This window comes from Condylura cristata, unplaced genomic scaffold (assembly GCF_000260355.1).
Source record: "Condylura cristata isolate star-nosed mole 26May11 unplaced genomic scaffold, ConCri1.0 scaffold00014, whole genome shotgun sequence".
Taxonomy (NCBI): domain Eukaryota; kingdom Metazoa; phylum Chordata; class Mammalia; order Eulipotyphla; family Talpidae; genus Condylura; species Condylura cristata.
The window spans coordinates 6,674,309-6,690,664 of record NW_004567115.1 but is presented as its reverse complement, the minus strand read 5'-3'; the positions used below and the strand labels follow the sequence as shown (position 1 = coordinate 6,690,664).

Here is a 16,356-nt window from a genome sequence, read left to right as displayed (position 1 = left end):
TCGCAGTTATCTACCTTCTAGTGAGTCCAGGGTGTTTTCGTTTGGGTTAAAACTTGTAGTAAATGAGTCTATAGTCTGTTTTCAGTCCTCAATTCCTATGCCGGCTTGGACGCGGTGATCTCGGCGTCTTTACTCTGCCGCCATCTTCCGGAAGTCACCGATAGTTCAGTTTATTTTAACAGTAATTTTATTATCAATTATTACTACTCACAATATACCAGTTACAGTAGTAACTGCTTTATACAAGCCAATCATTTGCAAAGTTATGTTCATTTAATAAACCAGAAAAACAGAATTTTAGCTAAGTTAAGTAATGTGTCTTAAGTAATGTGTCTAAGGGAAAAAATCCAGAGTGAAAATGTTTCTAATTTTGCAATCTATACAGTGAGTGTAGTAGTACAATTTAAGTATTCATTAGAATACACTGAATGACTATAAATCTTATTTACATAGCTATATTATGATATAAATGACATAAGTATACAAATTTTACGTATGGTATTCTTAACTACACTTTAAAAAATAAAAGTAGTTTAATTTTTAGAAAATACATAATTCAGAAATACTTATTTTACTTACTTAATTTCTTGTTTTGTTTAGATTGGGAGGAGGAGCAATATTCATCTCTTCTAGCAGAGCAACTAGAGACTTCATTACCAAATTGTTTCACTTCATTCTTATGGTCCACAGTATCAGAGCTGTCAATTTTCAGAATTTCTTTAAGCATTCGCGTTCCCTTCTGTTTTGAAAATGATTGGTATGGAAATGGTGGGACAGGAGAAGAAAAGTCAACATTATTTGAAAAGCTTTTGATCCTTCTTTTTAAGAGTTCAACTATTAAAAAATCAGGATGACAGTAACTACACTCAAGTAGAGAGTAAGGAGAACCAATAGCTTCTGATCAAATTATCCAGTAAGCCAGGATTGAAAAGCAAAGGAGCAAAAGTCGGAAAAGATGGCTAACCTGCATAGGAGGTCTGATATTCCTCACAGCATAATGATGACGCAACACATGAGTCTACAACAGGGGGGTGTTATAACGGTTTCATGGGGTATATCATCATGGCCAACAATTATCATACTACAAAAGTTCCTATAAAATACGAACCATAGCAAATGACTGTGGTGACAAATGTTCTTCACTTGGAGGCTCTTCATGATGAGATGATGGTACTTCATTTTCTTTGGAAATATTCAAGGATGCTAAAAAGTTCTCAATTCCAGGCTTAGGCTAAAAGAATAAATATTTTATGCATGAAGATGAAGGTAAAGAATACAGGAAAAGCTGAGAATTTTATGTACAAAAATAATTATTTAATTTTTACCCAATCATCTTCTCAGGTGTTACATTTGGGAAGAGAAACTGAATGATTTTTTTTTTAATTGTAAAGATTTATTTATTTCTGCATACAGAACTAGAATACAGGCCAGAGATGCAGGGATGGTGAGAGGATTCACCAGAAATAGAGTGAGGAGCAGAACACGTTGACTGAGAAGTACACTGCTGAGGGGAGCAGCGGCGGGTCAGGAGAGGTCTGCCCCCGTCATGTGGTCAACTCTGGGGCAGGAGGGGATTGAACTCATGTGGAAGTGGCTTTAGCTTCTTAGTGCTGTGCTTTTACCTGCTGCACAGCAGGGAGAGCCAGAATGAATGGTCTTTTACCTTATCATCATTACTTGGATAACCAGTCACAAACTTTTGGTTTTCTGAGACTTCCGCATTTTCATTTCTCTTCAGCAGCTTAATATTTCCTTTGGCAGACCCTCCAAACATCTATAAAAGAGCAAATAAAACTTATAATTATTATCTAATAATGGTATGAATAAATAACTGAAAACCTTTTTTAAGTTTTAAATCCTAAAGAAAAATGGAGGCCTGTAAACTTGGATGAGGAAAAAATTATATCTTTATCTTCATCAACATCTAAGTTTTAAGAGTCAGTTCCTCCAATTATGAATACAGGCAATAAACCATAAGAACAGTACTTTCCAATCTTATGTATTTTATTTTAGTGCTAAAAATATTATGAGGAAGAGTCCAGAGGCTTCACCCAAGTAGCACAAAAAGTTTAATTCTTTCTCTAGAAGCAAGATTATAGCACAGGAGTTCAGAAGGAGGGGGGTCTTAAAAGTAATTTAATTTAATAATTTACTGGCTGAATTATAATAATGGGTTTCACTTACTGAGAAATTCCTACGTGCCAAATATTCTGGTAAGATGTCTTTGATAAATTTATTATACTACTAGCTTATAGGAGGCTCAAGCTTTAAACTATTTTAAAATATAATATGCACATAGAAAATTCACATAACAAGAATACATGCTTAAGTTTTCTATATTAAACTTTGTCATTCTTCAATTACAAAATGTATATATACTCATTATTAAACAGCTAAGACTATATAAAACATAAACCTCAGTTTCCTATGACCCAACTTTGCATAATCATCAACTTTGCTATATTGTTCCATATACTTTCACTGTACATATATAAACATTTCTTCAAATTTTATACATATACACACACCTATGTGTATGCTTGTATGTATATAAGTTATATATACTAAAAGACTAAGTGGTCTGTTTTGTACCCATTTTAAAGATGAGGAAATTGAGGCTATGAAGTGCGTGGCAAATTGCTCAAGGTCTTGTAACTATCAAATGGCAGGATCAGGATTTTAGGTAACTCAATGACAAATCCTGAACTTGGCACTGTGCATCCATCCAAATGACTTCAGCCATACATTTTATGGATTTGGTTGAAAGAGCTGCAGAATTCAGAAAGATGACACAGAGTTGCCAATTACAATAAAAAAAACTACTAGCAATTTGATTTTAAGAATGCTTACCTGCTTATTTGACATTTTTTGTGACTGACTGTCAGTTCTGGGACTCTTGCACTCTTCTTTAACTAGAACAAGATAATAGAAATTTTGGTGAATCAAAGAACTTCCTAAGACCAGTTACATTTACCAAATATTTACCATACTATGCTAAAAGTACACAGAATTCCAAGGAGACTTTGATCTTGAGGACTTTACGATCTAAGAAAGTAGAGAAGAGATATTTACAAATAAGGGGAAAGAAAAGTGTGCATTCAATTGAGTCTTGAAGGATGGCAGGTCTCCAAAGGACAGAGTACAAGACTAGGTATTCCAGGCAAAAGGAAATTATAGGAGGAAACACATGGAAGCAGAAAACAAGCTCTGTGTTTATGGAGCCTCAAGTAGACCAATTCTTCTGGAGAGTAAGGAGGAACAGACTTAATTGAATGAGGTTGGAACATAATCTGCAAGATACTGAAGATTACGATATTAAACAGGTAGGAAATGGGCAACCAATCACAGAAAGGTTTTGAGCAAGTAGTGATTCGATCAGGTATTATGCCTTGGGAAGATTAAAATATGGCAGTGACTTATTAGATATGTATGATGAATGTAAAGGACTAATTAGGAAGCTACTTTAGTATTCCTATCAAGGGAAAATTGAGCGAATAGTATGAAAAATGAGAAGGATGAATTAGAAGAAGATGGAAGAGATAAAAAAATGGAAGAAAGGAAGAAAAGAAGGCAGGAGGAAGATAGGAAGAGGTAATGGGGTGAATGGGACTAAACGAGAAAAGAGGAGAGAAAAGTAGGGGGAGGGGACAGGAGGGAACAAAGGTAGGAAAGAAGGAAGGGACAGAGATGAGAAGAGGGAAACAGTGAGCTGGGAAGAAAGGAGCCTATTAAGAAGGTACGGGAGATAAGGAAGGAAAGAGAAGGAAATAGTAATCTATGGAAAGGAGAAAAAGAAAGTGAGTTGATATTATCTACACTAAACCTTTATTTACATACCCCACCACTCAGCCACCCACCCCCACAGACACACACACAGACACACACAAATGGAAACTAATTAGAATTTCACATAATGTTACATAATGTATGTAAATGACAATTTGAAGAAAATAATGCATTTTAATTAAATATAAACTCTTAAGTTATATTTATCAGATATCTCGAGGCATTAATCTCATTGTACTCAAAATGTAAACAAAACAAAAATAACATGGATACTGATGCAAAAAAATTGTCTAGCATTATTAAATGGAACCAAACTAAAAAAAAAAAAAACTATGAAAGCTCTTTAGAAAATAACTTTTTAGTAAAACACTTTAAAGGAGCACTATTATACTATATGCCATATAAAAATAAATAAAATACCATGCAGATATATAGTAGAATAAATTAGACACTGGACTCTGTATGTACTATTTCCTTTACTAGAAAGTTTTTTAGCAAGCTATTTTTTTCTTTAAATTTATTTTCTTTTATTTAATTATTTTGCTATTTAGCAAGCTTTTTTACATAGTCCATACCATTCTACTCTCCTTTGATTTGGATGTTGGCTCAAATTATGCCGTTAGTGAGGCATTTAAAAAATAGCACCTGTATCACTCTATTTTGTTAATATGCCATAGCATTTATCATTTCTACAGATTACTGCAATTATTATTTAGTTTTTATTATAAATCTCCACCTTAGAATGTAATTAATACTTGAACAATTGTCTGCCTTTTTACACATGTATCCTTCAAAGCCTTGAACAGCACACATAATAGCTTAATAAGTAGCAGTTAAATCAATCAATAAATGAGTAACACATGAGTAATATTTTGAACATAAACATAAACATCCATCTACTACAGACCCTAGGAAGATTATCCCACTCAGCTTTAAGTTGTCCCTAAGTAGACTAAACAGTGGCTATTAGCTCCTTGGGAGCCAAGAGAGTCCTGAGTGGAATTCTTCCCCACTTTTTTTCCTTTGTTCTATTTTTTCCCTATGATCATTAAGTTTTTCTTCCCATGATCATTAAGTTTTTCTTTTCCTTTCCTTCTCTTATTCTTCCTTCCTCTTCCTCTCTTTCTTGCTTATTTCTTCTTTTTTATTTCCTTGTCTTTCTTCCTTTTTTGCTACTTTTTTCCTCATTGTTTTCTTTTTGTCCTGCTCCCTTAAGGTCCTAAAGGGACCTACAGTTCAACACAGATGTACATCCCACTCAGGTAGCAGGCACCTCGTGGGACTGTGCCTCGGCAGGTGCCTGGTGGGGCAGACACAGGAGACTCTTGACTATCCCAAGCTGAGACAATGAATTCCATTCTATGTAGTGGGACCTGGGAAAGCAGGGGCTTCTGGGGCAAATCACAGGCCATAAAAACATTTCCAACTACTACACAACATGTACAAAAACAACTCAAAATGGGTAAAAGACATGAACATAAGACCCAAAGCCATAAAACATATAAAAAAATATATAGCCAAAATACTCCAGGACGTACATTTCAAAAACATCTTTAAAAGATTCATTCCCTGACGCAAAGAAAGTGAAGGAAAAGATAAACATCTGGGATTACATCAAACTAAAATGCTTCTGCAAAAGATACAATAACAAAACAGAGAGACACCCTAGTGACTGGGAGAAAGTATTTCCACTCCATAAAACTGATAAGGGGCTGGTTTTAAAGATCTAGAAAGAGCTCACATGATTCAACAAAAACAAAGCAAACAATCCAGTCAAAAACTGGGCAGAAGACCTAAAAAAGACACTTCTCCAGAGAGGAAATGCTAATTGTCTACAGGTAAAAGGTCACTATCACTTGTATCAGGTTTTGCATAGCAAAACCACAATGAGATACTAGCTCACACCAGTGAGAATGACACATTAAAAAAAAAAACAAAAACTGGCAACAACAAGTGCTGGTCAGGATGAGGAAAAAAACGGAATGCTGGTGGGAATGCACACTGGCCTAACCACTACTGAAAGCTGTGCAGAGGTTCATCAAATTACTAAAAATGTAACTTCCATATAACCGAGCAATTCCCTCCTAGGACTCTATCCAAAGGACACAAAAGCATTAGTTCTACAGGAAACATGCAATTCTATCTTTACTGCAGCACTATTTATAATAGGTAAGATATGGAAACAACCTTAATGCCCCCAAACAGATGACTGGATCAAGAAGATGTGGTATATATACACGATAGAATACTGCTTGGCAATAAAAAGGTAATCTATGCCATTCATAGCAACCTGGATACAGCAGGAAGGGATTATGGTAAAATAAGTCAAAGGAGGACCCTCCCTGGTGGTGCAGTGGGTAAACAGCACCAAGAAGCTAAAGCCACTTCAGCAAGAGTTTGATCCACGTTCTGGAGGTGATCCATATGGCGCAGCAGACCTCTCCTGACCAGCTCGCTACTTAGTCAGCCTGTTCCGCTCCCCACTCTGTCTCTGGTGAATCCTCTCACTGCCCCTGTACCTCTGGCCTGTACCCCAGTTCTGTAGGCATAAATAAATAAATCTTAGAAAATATATAAGTTAGAAGGAAAAAGAAAATACCAGATGATTCACTCATAGGAGGCATACAAGGAAACCTAACAAGGGACAAAAAGAGGGGGGAAAAAAGACAAAACTAGAAGAAAACTATAAATTGGAGATGTTCAGCAGGGAGGCAGGGAGAATGATTAAAACAGGGGCAGGAAGAACACCAGAGACTATGGTGCTCTTTGTGGTGGGAATTTTAGGAGGACTACACCTGAGAGAGGGAATCAAACATTAACAAAAAATGAGCAATGATATAATCTATCTATCTAAATACATATATATGTAAAATCTGTCTATCTAGATATTATATATAATTTATATAATGTTATGTTATATAATATAAATTATATGTATTATATTACAATATATATAAAATATGTTATACATTAATATATTATTAATATATTAATATTGACATATAACACGTCATATCATATATAACATACTATATAAATTATATATAATATAACATTGTATTATATATATTATGTAGATTACATATATATTTAGGTAGACAGATTATGTCATTGTTCATTTTTTGATAATGTTTGACTATAAATGAATGAATGAATGAATAAGCCCCTGATCACTGAGGTAATTAAACAGAGACTTCACTGACCACATGATGAAGACTACAGACACTGTAGAACAAAACAAGCTTTAATAAAACACTAAACAAATCAACCATGACAACCACAACAGACAGTTAAAAATCCTAGGGTAGGGATGGAGAAAAGCTGATTTTATGGAGTTTCCATGTTACCTTTTTTTACATGAAAAATACAAAGAAAATACAAATACAAAGAAACAATAATGTGTATTTTCTATAACGGATATATCTTACATCTATAAACACATATTATAGATCAGAAGTAAAAAGATTAAAAGTTTATGATATGTAGAAACAGTATCAAAAGAGAACTTTAAGACAAAAATTACTAATAGAGGTAAAGAAGAAACCTTCAAATGGTCTGTGGTGGAGGATTATAAATGTTTTGGTGGTAAGCATGGTGTGGCAATATACATTTCCAGATGTGTGAACTTCTGCACTGAGAAGCTTAAGCCACTTCCGCATGAGTTCGATTCTCGCCTGCCCCAGAGGTGACCACATGGCGCGGCAGACCTCTCCTGACCCGCCCGCTGCTCCCCTCAGCAGTGTACTTCATCCATCTGCCTGTTCTGCTCCCCACTCTGTCTCTGGTGAATCCTCTCACCCTCCGCATCTCTGGCCTGTACCCCAGTTCTATATGAATAAATAAATCTTTAAAAAAAACAAACATATACCATGTAAACAAATGTTACCTCATTATAAAAATATTAAAAAGGATCTTTATAATAAGAGAGTCAATTCATCAGGAGTACTTAAAAATTACAACCATGGGCCCTCCCTGGTGGCGCAGCGGGTTAAAGCACTGCACTATGAAGCTTAAGCCACTTCCTCATGGGTTCGATTCCCGCCTGCCCCGGAGGAGTCCACATGGCGAGGCAGACCTCTCCTGTCCCGCCCGCTGCTCCCCTCAGCAGTGTACTTCGTCGATCTGCCTGTTCTGCTCCCCACTCTGTCTCTGGTGAATCCTCTCACCCTCCGCATCTCTGGCCTGTAACCCATCTCTGTATGAATAAATAAATAAATCTTTAAAAAAAAAAAATTACAACCATGTATTCTAATAACAGAGCCCCAACATGAAACAGTATCTAATAAAAGTTGAAAGACAAAATAGATAACAATAGTTGAGATTTTTTAATGCCTCAATTTCAATTCCATTTAGAACACGAGATAAAATATCAAACAGGAAGGTCTGTACAACAGTATTAATCTCTAGGTCTAAAAAGTATCATTTAGTACACACCATTTCAAAATAGTGGAATATATATCCTACTCAAGTGTCCACTGAAAGTTCTCCAAGACAGACTATAGATTAAGCCACAAAACAAGCTTCAATAAACTTACAAGAATAGAAGTTAAAGTATGTTTTCTAGTCACAAACAAATAAAATAAGAAAATGTAACAGAAGGAAATTTATAAACATATGGAAATTAAACAACAGTCTCTTAAGTAACCAATGAGTTAAAGAAGTAGTCCTTAGAAAATTAGAAGATGCTTGGAGAAGAAAGGATCACACAACACATTAACACTTAAAGAATCAGCTGAAGTAGTGCTTTGAAGGAAGTTAAAAAATGCCCATATTAAAAAAAAACAACTTCAAATCAATAAAATAACATAACTGTCTTAAGAAACCAGGAAAAGAGCACATTAAATCCAAAACAAAAGGGTAGGAATCATAGGATCATTTCAGAAATAATACAAAAAAAAGACCAGGAAATAATTGTGAAAAATTAGTGTAACCAGAAGTTGATTCTATGAAAAGATTGAGAGAAGTGACAAATTTTTAGCTAGACAGACTTAGGAAAAAAAGAGAGATGATGGAAATGAAAAAGTATTACTACTGACCTTAAGAAAATAAAAAGGACTACAGTGTATACAAACAAATTAGATAACCTAGATGAAATGAATAAGTTACTACAAAGACACACATTATTAAAACTGACTCGTGGAAACAATATGAGTAGACTTGTAACAATAAAAAATAAATTATTAAGGATGAAAGCTATGTATAAAGAGAAGTCCAGACCCAGATGGCTTCTCTGGTGAATTCTACCAATGTTTCAAAAAAATAACGCCAACTTTTCCCAAATTTCCAAAATGCAGAAGAGTGAATACTTCCCACTTTACTGTAGGAAGACAGTCATATCAAAGAACTAACTCAAAAGACAGAAGGACTATTACAAATATCCCTTATGAACACAGATGTTAACAAATTACTAGCAAATCAGATCCTGTACCATATAGAAAGGATTTCACCATGACCTAGTGGTATTTATACCAAGAACTCATAGTTGGGTCAACATATGAATCAATGGAAGATACCATATTAATTTACAAATAAATCCACAAAAGTCAAAGAAAGTGCATTTGACAAAATTAACAATACAAGATTTTAAAAAATTATAAAGAAAGAAAAGATTAATAATCCAGGAATAGAGGGGAATTTCCTCACCTAACAAAGAGTACCCATCAAAACTTCACAGCTAACATTTCAGTGGAAAACTGAAAACTGAAAGCTGAACCCTAAGATTAACATAAGGATATTCATGCTCACCATTTGTACTCAGCAGTACTTGTGGCTCTAGTCATAGCAACTAAACTAGAAAAATAAATAAAAAGCATCCATAATTTTTAGAAGAAACGCAAAATATCTCTCTTTGAGAAGACACAAAAATTAGGGCTAATAAGCAGGTACAGCAAGGTGGCTCTGTACAAGAGCAACAGAAAAGTCAGTTTTATTTTTATAAAAGGCAACAAATAACTTAAAATAAAATTAAGGGAACAGATCCATTTACAATAACATTGGAAAATATATATTTAGGAACACAGTAAACCAAAAGAATGTAAGATATGCACACTAAAAACTTAAGACATCACTGAAAGAAAGAAAATCTAATAAATGGAAAATAATTTTGCATTTACAGGTAGAAAGATTTAATAATATTAAGATGATAATACTACACAGAGTGATCTACAGATTCAATACAGCGCCTATAAAAATTCTAGTTGACATTTCAGCAGAGATAGACAAGCTAGTCCTAAAATTTATATGGAAATGCAAGGGACCCAGAATAGATAAGACAATCTTGAAAAAGAAAAATGAAGTTGTAGGAATTAAATTTCTCAATTTCTTAACATTATAGTAATCAAGACAAAGATGACATATAAATCAGAGGAATACAGTGAAAAGGTCAGCATCTATGGTCTGCTGATTTTTTTGCCACATTCCCAAAAATATTCGATAGTGTGTGAAGAATTCAACAGGGAAAGAACAGTTTTGGCAAATGTACTAGGACAACTAAATATACACATGCAAATAAATAAATAAAAAGTCCCATTTCATATTAATCAATATAGGAAGAACACATAAATGTAACAGCTAAAAATAGAAAATTTTCAAATTGTAACATAAATGTAAATCTTTGCCACCATGGATTAGTAAGTGGTATCTTAAATATGATACCTAAAGACAGCAGTTAAATAAAAAGCAATAAAAAAAAAAGAAAAAATGGATTTGATCAAAAACATTAATGCTTTATAGAACTATAAAGAGTTAAAAGGCACCACACAGAATGAGAACAAGTATTTGCAAATCAAACATCTCACAAGCATGTAGTATACAGTATATATAAACAACTAGACAAGTATGGTATATATGTAGAATGGAGTACTAGTTACAAAAAAAAGATGAATGCCTACCATTTGTGACAACAGGAATCAAATAGAGGATATTATGATAAATGAAGTATCAGAAAGAGAGAAAAATACCAATGGCATCTCTTACATGTGGAATATAGAGAAATGAAATGAAAGGTCAATAACAAACCTTTGAAATTTGACTATAGAATAGAGGCTACCAGAAAGGGAGGGGTGGGAAACAGAGCAGGGGGGAGGGCACGACAGACTGTTTGAGGACATGGGTGCCTTGATGAGTGTGGTCTGGTGATATGCACCTAAGGTCATAATTAATAATAAAAAATAATAAATTTTAAACAAAATAATAAAAACAAGCAAGTTATTGATTAGAGATTCTTCTACAGCAGACATACCAATAGTTCAAAAGCACAGTAAAAGATCCTCAATTTTATTAGACATTAATGAACTGCAATGAATACCACAGAGATTCTACTTCACACCAACTAGGATGGCTATAATGAAAAAGATAAGAGGTGTTAGTGTATGTGGTGAAACTGGACTCTCATATATTGCTGGTGGAAATGTAAATGGTATAGTCACTTTGGAAAACAGTTTGGTCATTCCATAAAAAGTTAAATATAAATTCAATATATGACTTAATAATTCAATTCATTCACATATTCCTAAGGGACTGCAAATATATGCTCACACAAAAACAGTAACATTATTCATTAAAGCTCCAAAATGGGAACAACCCAAATACCCATCAACAAATGAATGGATAAATAAAATGCAGAATGTAAATGATGCAATATTATCTGGCCATATAAAGGGATGTATTACTGATACATGTGAGAAGCAGGATGAACTCTGAAAACATACTACCTGAAAGAAGCCAGTCCAAAAAGATCACACAAGTCATGGTTCCATATAAAAGAAATGTCCAGAATAGGGAAAATTCACAGAGGTAGAAAGTAAACAAATGATTGCTAGTGGCTACGACATTTATGTTAATACAGACAAATGTTTATTTTTTGGATAATGAAAATATTCTGTTTTTAGATAGTGTTGCTGGTTGTAAAACTTAATAAAAAAACAAAAAACACAGACTGCATACTTTTAAAGGATGAATTTTTATGGTACCTGAACTTCATCTCAATAAAGCTGTTAGTTAATAAAAATAGGAATGAGCAGTTAGCACAATTATACTTCTCGAACTTAAAACTTACATTTTTTGTGAGATTCATGTTTTCTTTGCTGACATTTAACACTGTTGTCCTGAAAGCCAGATTTATGATGCTGAGTTACTTGACTTGTTTCTTGAGATAGAACTGTACCCTAAAAATTAAAATTCTGATAAATGATTTAAACCCTCCATATTATAATTATCTTATTTTTATAAAACATATAGGTCATTTGAGGCCCTCCCTGGTGGCGCAGCGGGTTAAAGCACAGCACTGAGAATCTGAAGCCACTTCCGCATGAGTTCAATTCCCGCCTGCCCCGGAGGAGACCACATGGCGAGCCAGACCTCTCCTGACCCGCCCACTGCTTCCCTCAGCAGTGTACTTCGTCGATCTGCCTGTTCTGCTCCCCACTCTGTCTCTGGTGAAGCCTCTCACCGCCCCTGAGCCTCTGGCCTGTACCCCAGTTCTGTATGAATAAATAAATAAATCTTTAAAAAAATATATACGTCATTTGAAAAAAATTTAAGGAAAGTAGAGAGAATTTTAAAAAAGCACTCAAAATTCCACAAACTAGAAATAACCATTATTAATATAATGATCAACACTCCAGATGTTTCTCTAAGCTTTAGTTAGACTGCCAAGATACACAGAAGACAAGTTATTTTATCAAAATGCTACTTTTGAGTGGAAATAACTAAATATAATTTTGCTTGAATTTAATATAGAGACTAAGAAAAACACTAGATTTTAGGGCATATGATTTTTAATTCCACAGCAAAAATAGTTTCTAAAAAGTACACAGGATTTTCTTCAACAATAATTATATCTGTGGGGTTGAATGGGGATGAGAAATGAGTAGATGTTATAGAAAAAATAGGATTGGACATGTGCATGGTAAGGCATGTATATCTGTGGGTTTAATATACTATTCTCTTTATTATGTAAAAATTTTCTACTAAAAAGTTTTAAAAATACATGACTTCTCTATGTTAGGAACACTCAAGACATTAGTTCTTCCACGCTCTTTTCTTAATTGGGAAGAGCCTGAAGGCAGAGATTACTTGCAAAGGGAAACAAAAAAACAGATTCAAAAACAAATGAATCATTCATTTCACACTTTTGTTTTTGACTGGCCTTATTTATTTTTTCTGAGCCTGGACAAATGACAAATGAACATTAGGTACAAAGGTATATCATGTCCTAGTTGGCAGTAAGCATACTGCAAGATAGCTGTGATGTGCACCAGAGTCTGAAAGAAGGTCCAGTGAACTCCTAGGCACAGAAAGACCCAGAGTTTCATGGCCATGAGGGATTTCTATCTGCAAAGCATAATGGCTGCTGCATTTGGACTGAACAGTACATTATGGAGGATTTTGACGCTAAGGTAGAGACTTAGAACATAATTGCATGAATAAATATTGTGTGAAAGTGTCTGTTACATGCAAGGTATTTAAGATTTATTTTGTATCCATTATTTTAATATCATGATGACAATGCTATAATGTAATCATTAAAAATTCGTAGTATATTTTTACTCCATAGATAAGTAATGGAGGCTAAAAGTAATAAAACAATTTGGTTACAGAAATAAATAACAAGAGATTGCCATTTGAGTTATAACTCCAAAACCCATGTTCACAATACTATTTTAGGAAAAAACGTCTGCCATAAGTATACAAAGAAAACATTTTGGTTATGAGTATTGGTTATTTTTGGTTCTAATTAATGAAACTATTAGTTAATCATGTTGTTTCTTTTGACAATAAAGGTTTGAATTTTTCTTATAAAGAGTTTTATTTTTTAAGAGTTTTAGTTCACAACAAAATTAAGAAGGTAGTACAGAGATTTCTCATATGCCTCCTGTCTGCACGCAAGCATAAGCTTTTTTATTACAATCATCCTCCACCAAAGTGGAGTATTTGTTACAAATGATAAATCTAAATTGACACATTATTACCCAAAGTCTACAGTTGCACTGGGTTCATTTTTGGTGTTATCTATTCTATGGTTTTAGACAAAAATATAATGATATATAGCTACCATTAAAATATCATAAAGAGTATACTTAGTGCCCTAAAATTTTTGTGCTCTACCTATTCATCTTCTCTCTCTCCCTAAACTGTAGCAATATCCATATTTTACTGTCTCCAGAATTCTTTTTTCAAAAGCTTGAATACTGTCTCTTTCTTTTTCAAAATTATCACTGTGAGTTCTGTATAATTGGTTCATCAGATGAATATCAGGGAGCTTATTAATGTTTCTTGGATATCAACATTATATGTGGTGGCTCATATTTTTGCCATATACAGCAGATAAAACATGATATAGTGAGAAAACACCAAGTGACAAGGGATATATGCAGAAGGTCCTGAGAAAATATAATATCAAGTATGGAATTTCAACTCAAGGCAACAAGTGACAACATGACTGCAGACCTTGGCAGGAATTAAGGAATGAGGATTCTAAGTAGAAGGAACAAGAATAGAAAACTTGACATGGGAATTATCTCTTTGTAAGGTAGGAAAAGTAGACACCAGTTTGACCAGAACAGACCATTTTACCAAGTTGGACATATTTTATATAAGAATTCCTTATTAGATTGTAGAAGGTTTTGATACTAGTTTGAGATGGGTTTGGATCTCAATAATATTAAAAAGACAATCCTATACTCTAGAATGAGTATTAAAATAATACTTTTTGGGCACTGGAAAAGACCTAAAATGTCATCTAACTCCAAATGAGGCCATGAAGGTACAGTAAAATTAGATTAGTTTAGATTGAGTCATAAAACCGGATACTGAGTTCATATCAGATTTATCACACCATGTCTCAAGGCAAAAAATGAATTCAAATTTAGGAGCTCCTATTAATTATGCCTTGCCAAATATGTCATGGGGCCAACACAGGTGAAAGGACGTTAAGGGGAGATTAACCAGATATTCCTATGTAGGAAGGATTAGAAAGTAAAAAGGTAAGACACAGAAAATACAGATAAGAGGCTAATCTAGGTGTGAACTGACAATCTAAGGTTTATTTGTGGGAACTGAGAAAGAGTGAAAGAACTTGGCATCTCAATACTACAAATATAAGAAAGAGAAAAAAATTATCTTCGCTTTTTAGAGTATATACTTGAGAAAATGGTTGTATTTGAAATAAGGTTAAGAGTTTTTGGCAAGGTCAATTTTAAGACATCTTGAGATTGAGGTGATAGTAGGGCATCCACCCATCTATATTTTTCTGTTCTGGAAAGTTAGAGATACTGGATTAATTCAGAACAAGTGATTGGAATCAGAGGTAGAGATTGCATAGTAATTAGCAAAGAGTAAGAGCGAAAGTCACCAGTTAAACAATAAAGCAAAGGGAAAAAATGAAAATGAAGTTTTGGGGAAATAGTCCTCAGGGAAAGGCTGGAAGTGCCGATGTTAAACAAATTAAACAAATAGGCAAGGGCAAGAGAGGATTCAGGGTAATATTTTCTTTTGTGGTAAAACTCTTTGAAAGAATTACTTTCAAAGCAATTTGAATATTTCATGCCTCCAATTTCTCTTGTCCCTGTCTTTCTTCAGTCCACTTTAGTCAGTCTTTCATTCTTATCAACCTACTGAAATTGCATCAAGATATCCAATGACCATGGTTCAATTCTAAGATTTCACCTTAATTGGGTCATTAGGTACACTTGACACAGTTGATTGTCCTGTTTTCCTTGACATTCATTCTTTACTTTTCATCTAGGAAACAACACCCTTTATTGCTTTTCCTCCTATCTCATTGTCCATTTCCTCTTAATCTTTGTCCATTTTACTTAATCTTTCTGACTCAATAAAGACTGACAACTGTAAGGTTAAGTTATTAAGCCTCTATCTATATCCACTTCCCTATATACACACACATGCACACACCATCTTGTACATCAATCCATGACCTTAGACTTAATGTTCAACTCTGTATCTCCATTCAAATGTCCAACTGTTTCTCTGTTTGAATGTTTAATATGTATTGCAAATTTAAAATGTCCCAAATTTAACTCCTGATCTTTCTTCCCCCACAAACCTACAAGATCTGCAATCTTCCCTATCTCCATTAATAGCCAATCTATATTTTTCAGTTATTCAGATCTAGAAGAATTTGATCACTTCTTATAGACTTCTACTAGCCTGGTCAAGTCATTATCAACTCTCACTTGATGATTACAATCTCCAAACTAATTTCTGTTCCACATTTGACATTCTATTCTCAAGATGCAGACAGAGTGATCCTACTAAAATATAAATAAGATCACGTTACTTTGCTGCTAAAAGCCCCCTCAATGATTTCACATCTCACGGAATGAAAACCAATATCCTTTTAATGGTGTCCAGCTTAATGGTGATGTGTTATCTCTCTAACTACTATAGGACTAGATCTTGTTTGCTTAACCTTCCTGTTATTGAACCCTCTTAGGGTTAATAGGAATCCAGCAAATGACCAGTGAGAAATAGACCTTTTACCCTGTAGAAGCTTCCTGCCTGTGGGTAAAGGCCCCAGAACTAACTGAAACTTGCTGCATATGGCAGTAG

General features: G+C 34.1%; 1 protein-coding gene across 1 annotated transcript in view; it reads right to left on the bottom strand.

Annotated features, from left to right (window-relative positions):
- The window catches only part of XRN1 (5'-3' exoribonuclease 1), a 112,725-nt gene that overhangs the window by 15,138 nt on the left and 81,231 nt on the right, over positions 1-16,356 (bottom strand). Inside the window, exons 33-37 of the mRNA XM_012724964.1 lie at positions 11,843-11,951; positions 2,851-2,912; positions 1,664-1,774; positions 1,109-1,231; positions 580-739 (exon numbers count right to left, since the gene is read on the bottom strand). Of these exons, the coding sequence (XP_012580418.1) occupies positions 580-739; positions 1,109-1,231; positions 1,664-1,774; positions 2,851-2,912; positions 11,843-11,951 (565 nt within the window). The remainder of the gene's footprint in view (positions 1-579; positions 740-1,108; positions 1,232-1,663; positions 1,775-2,850; positions 2,913-11,842; positions 11,952-16,356) is intronic.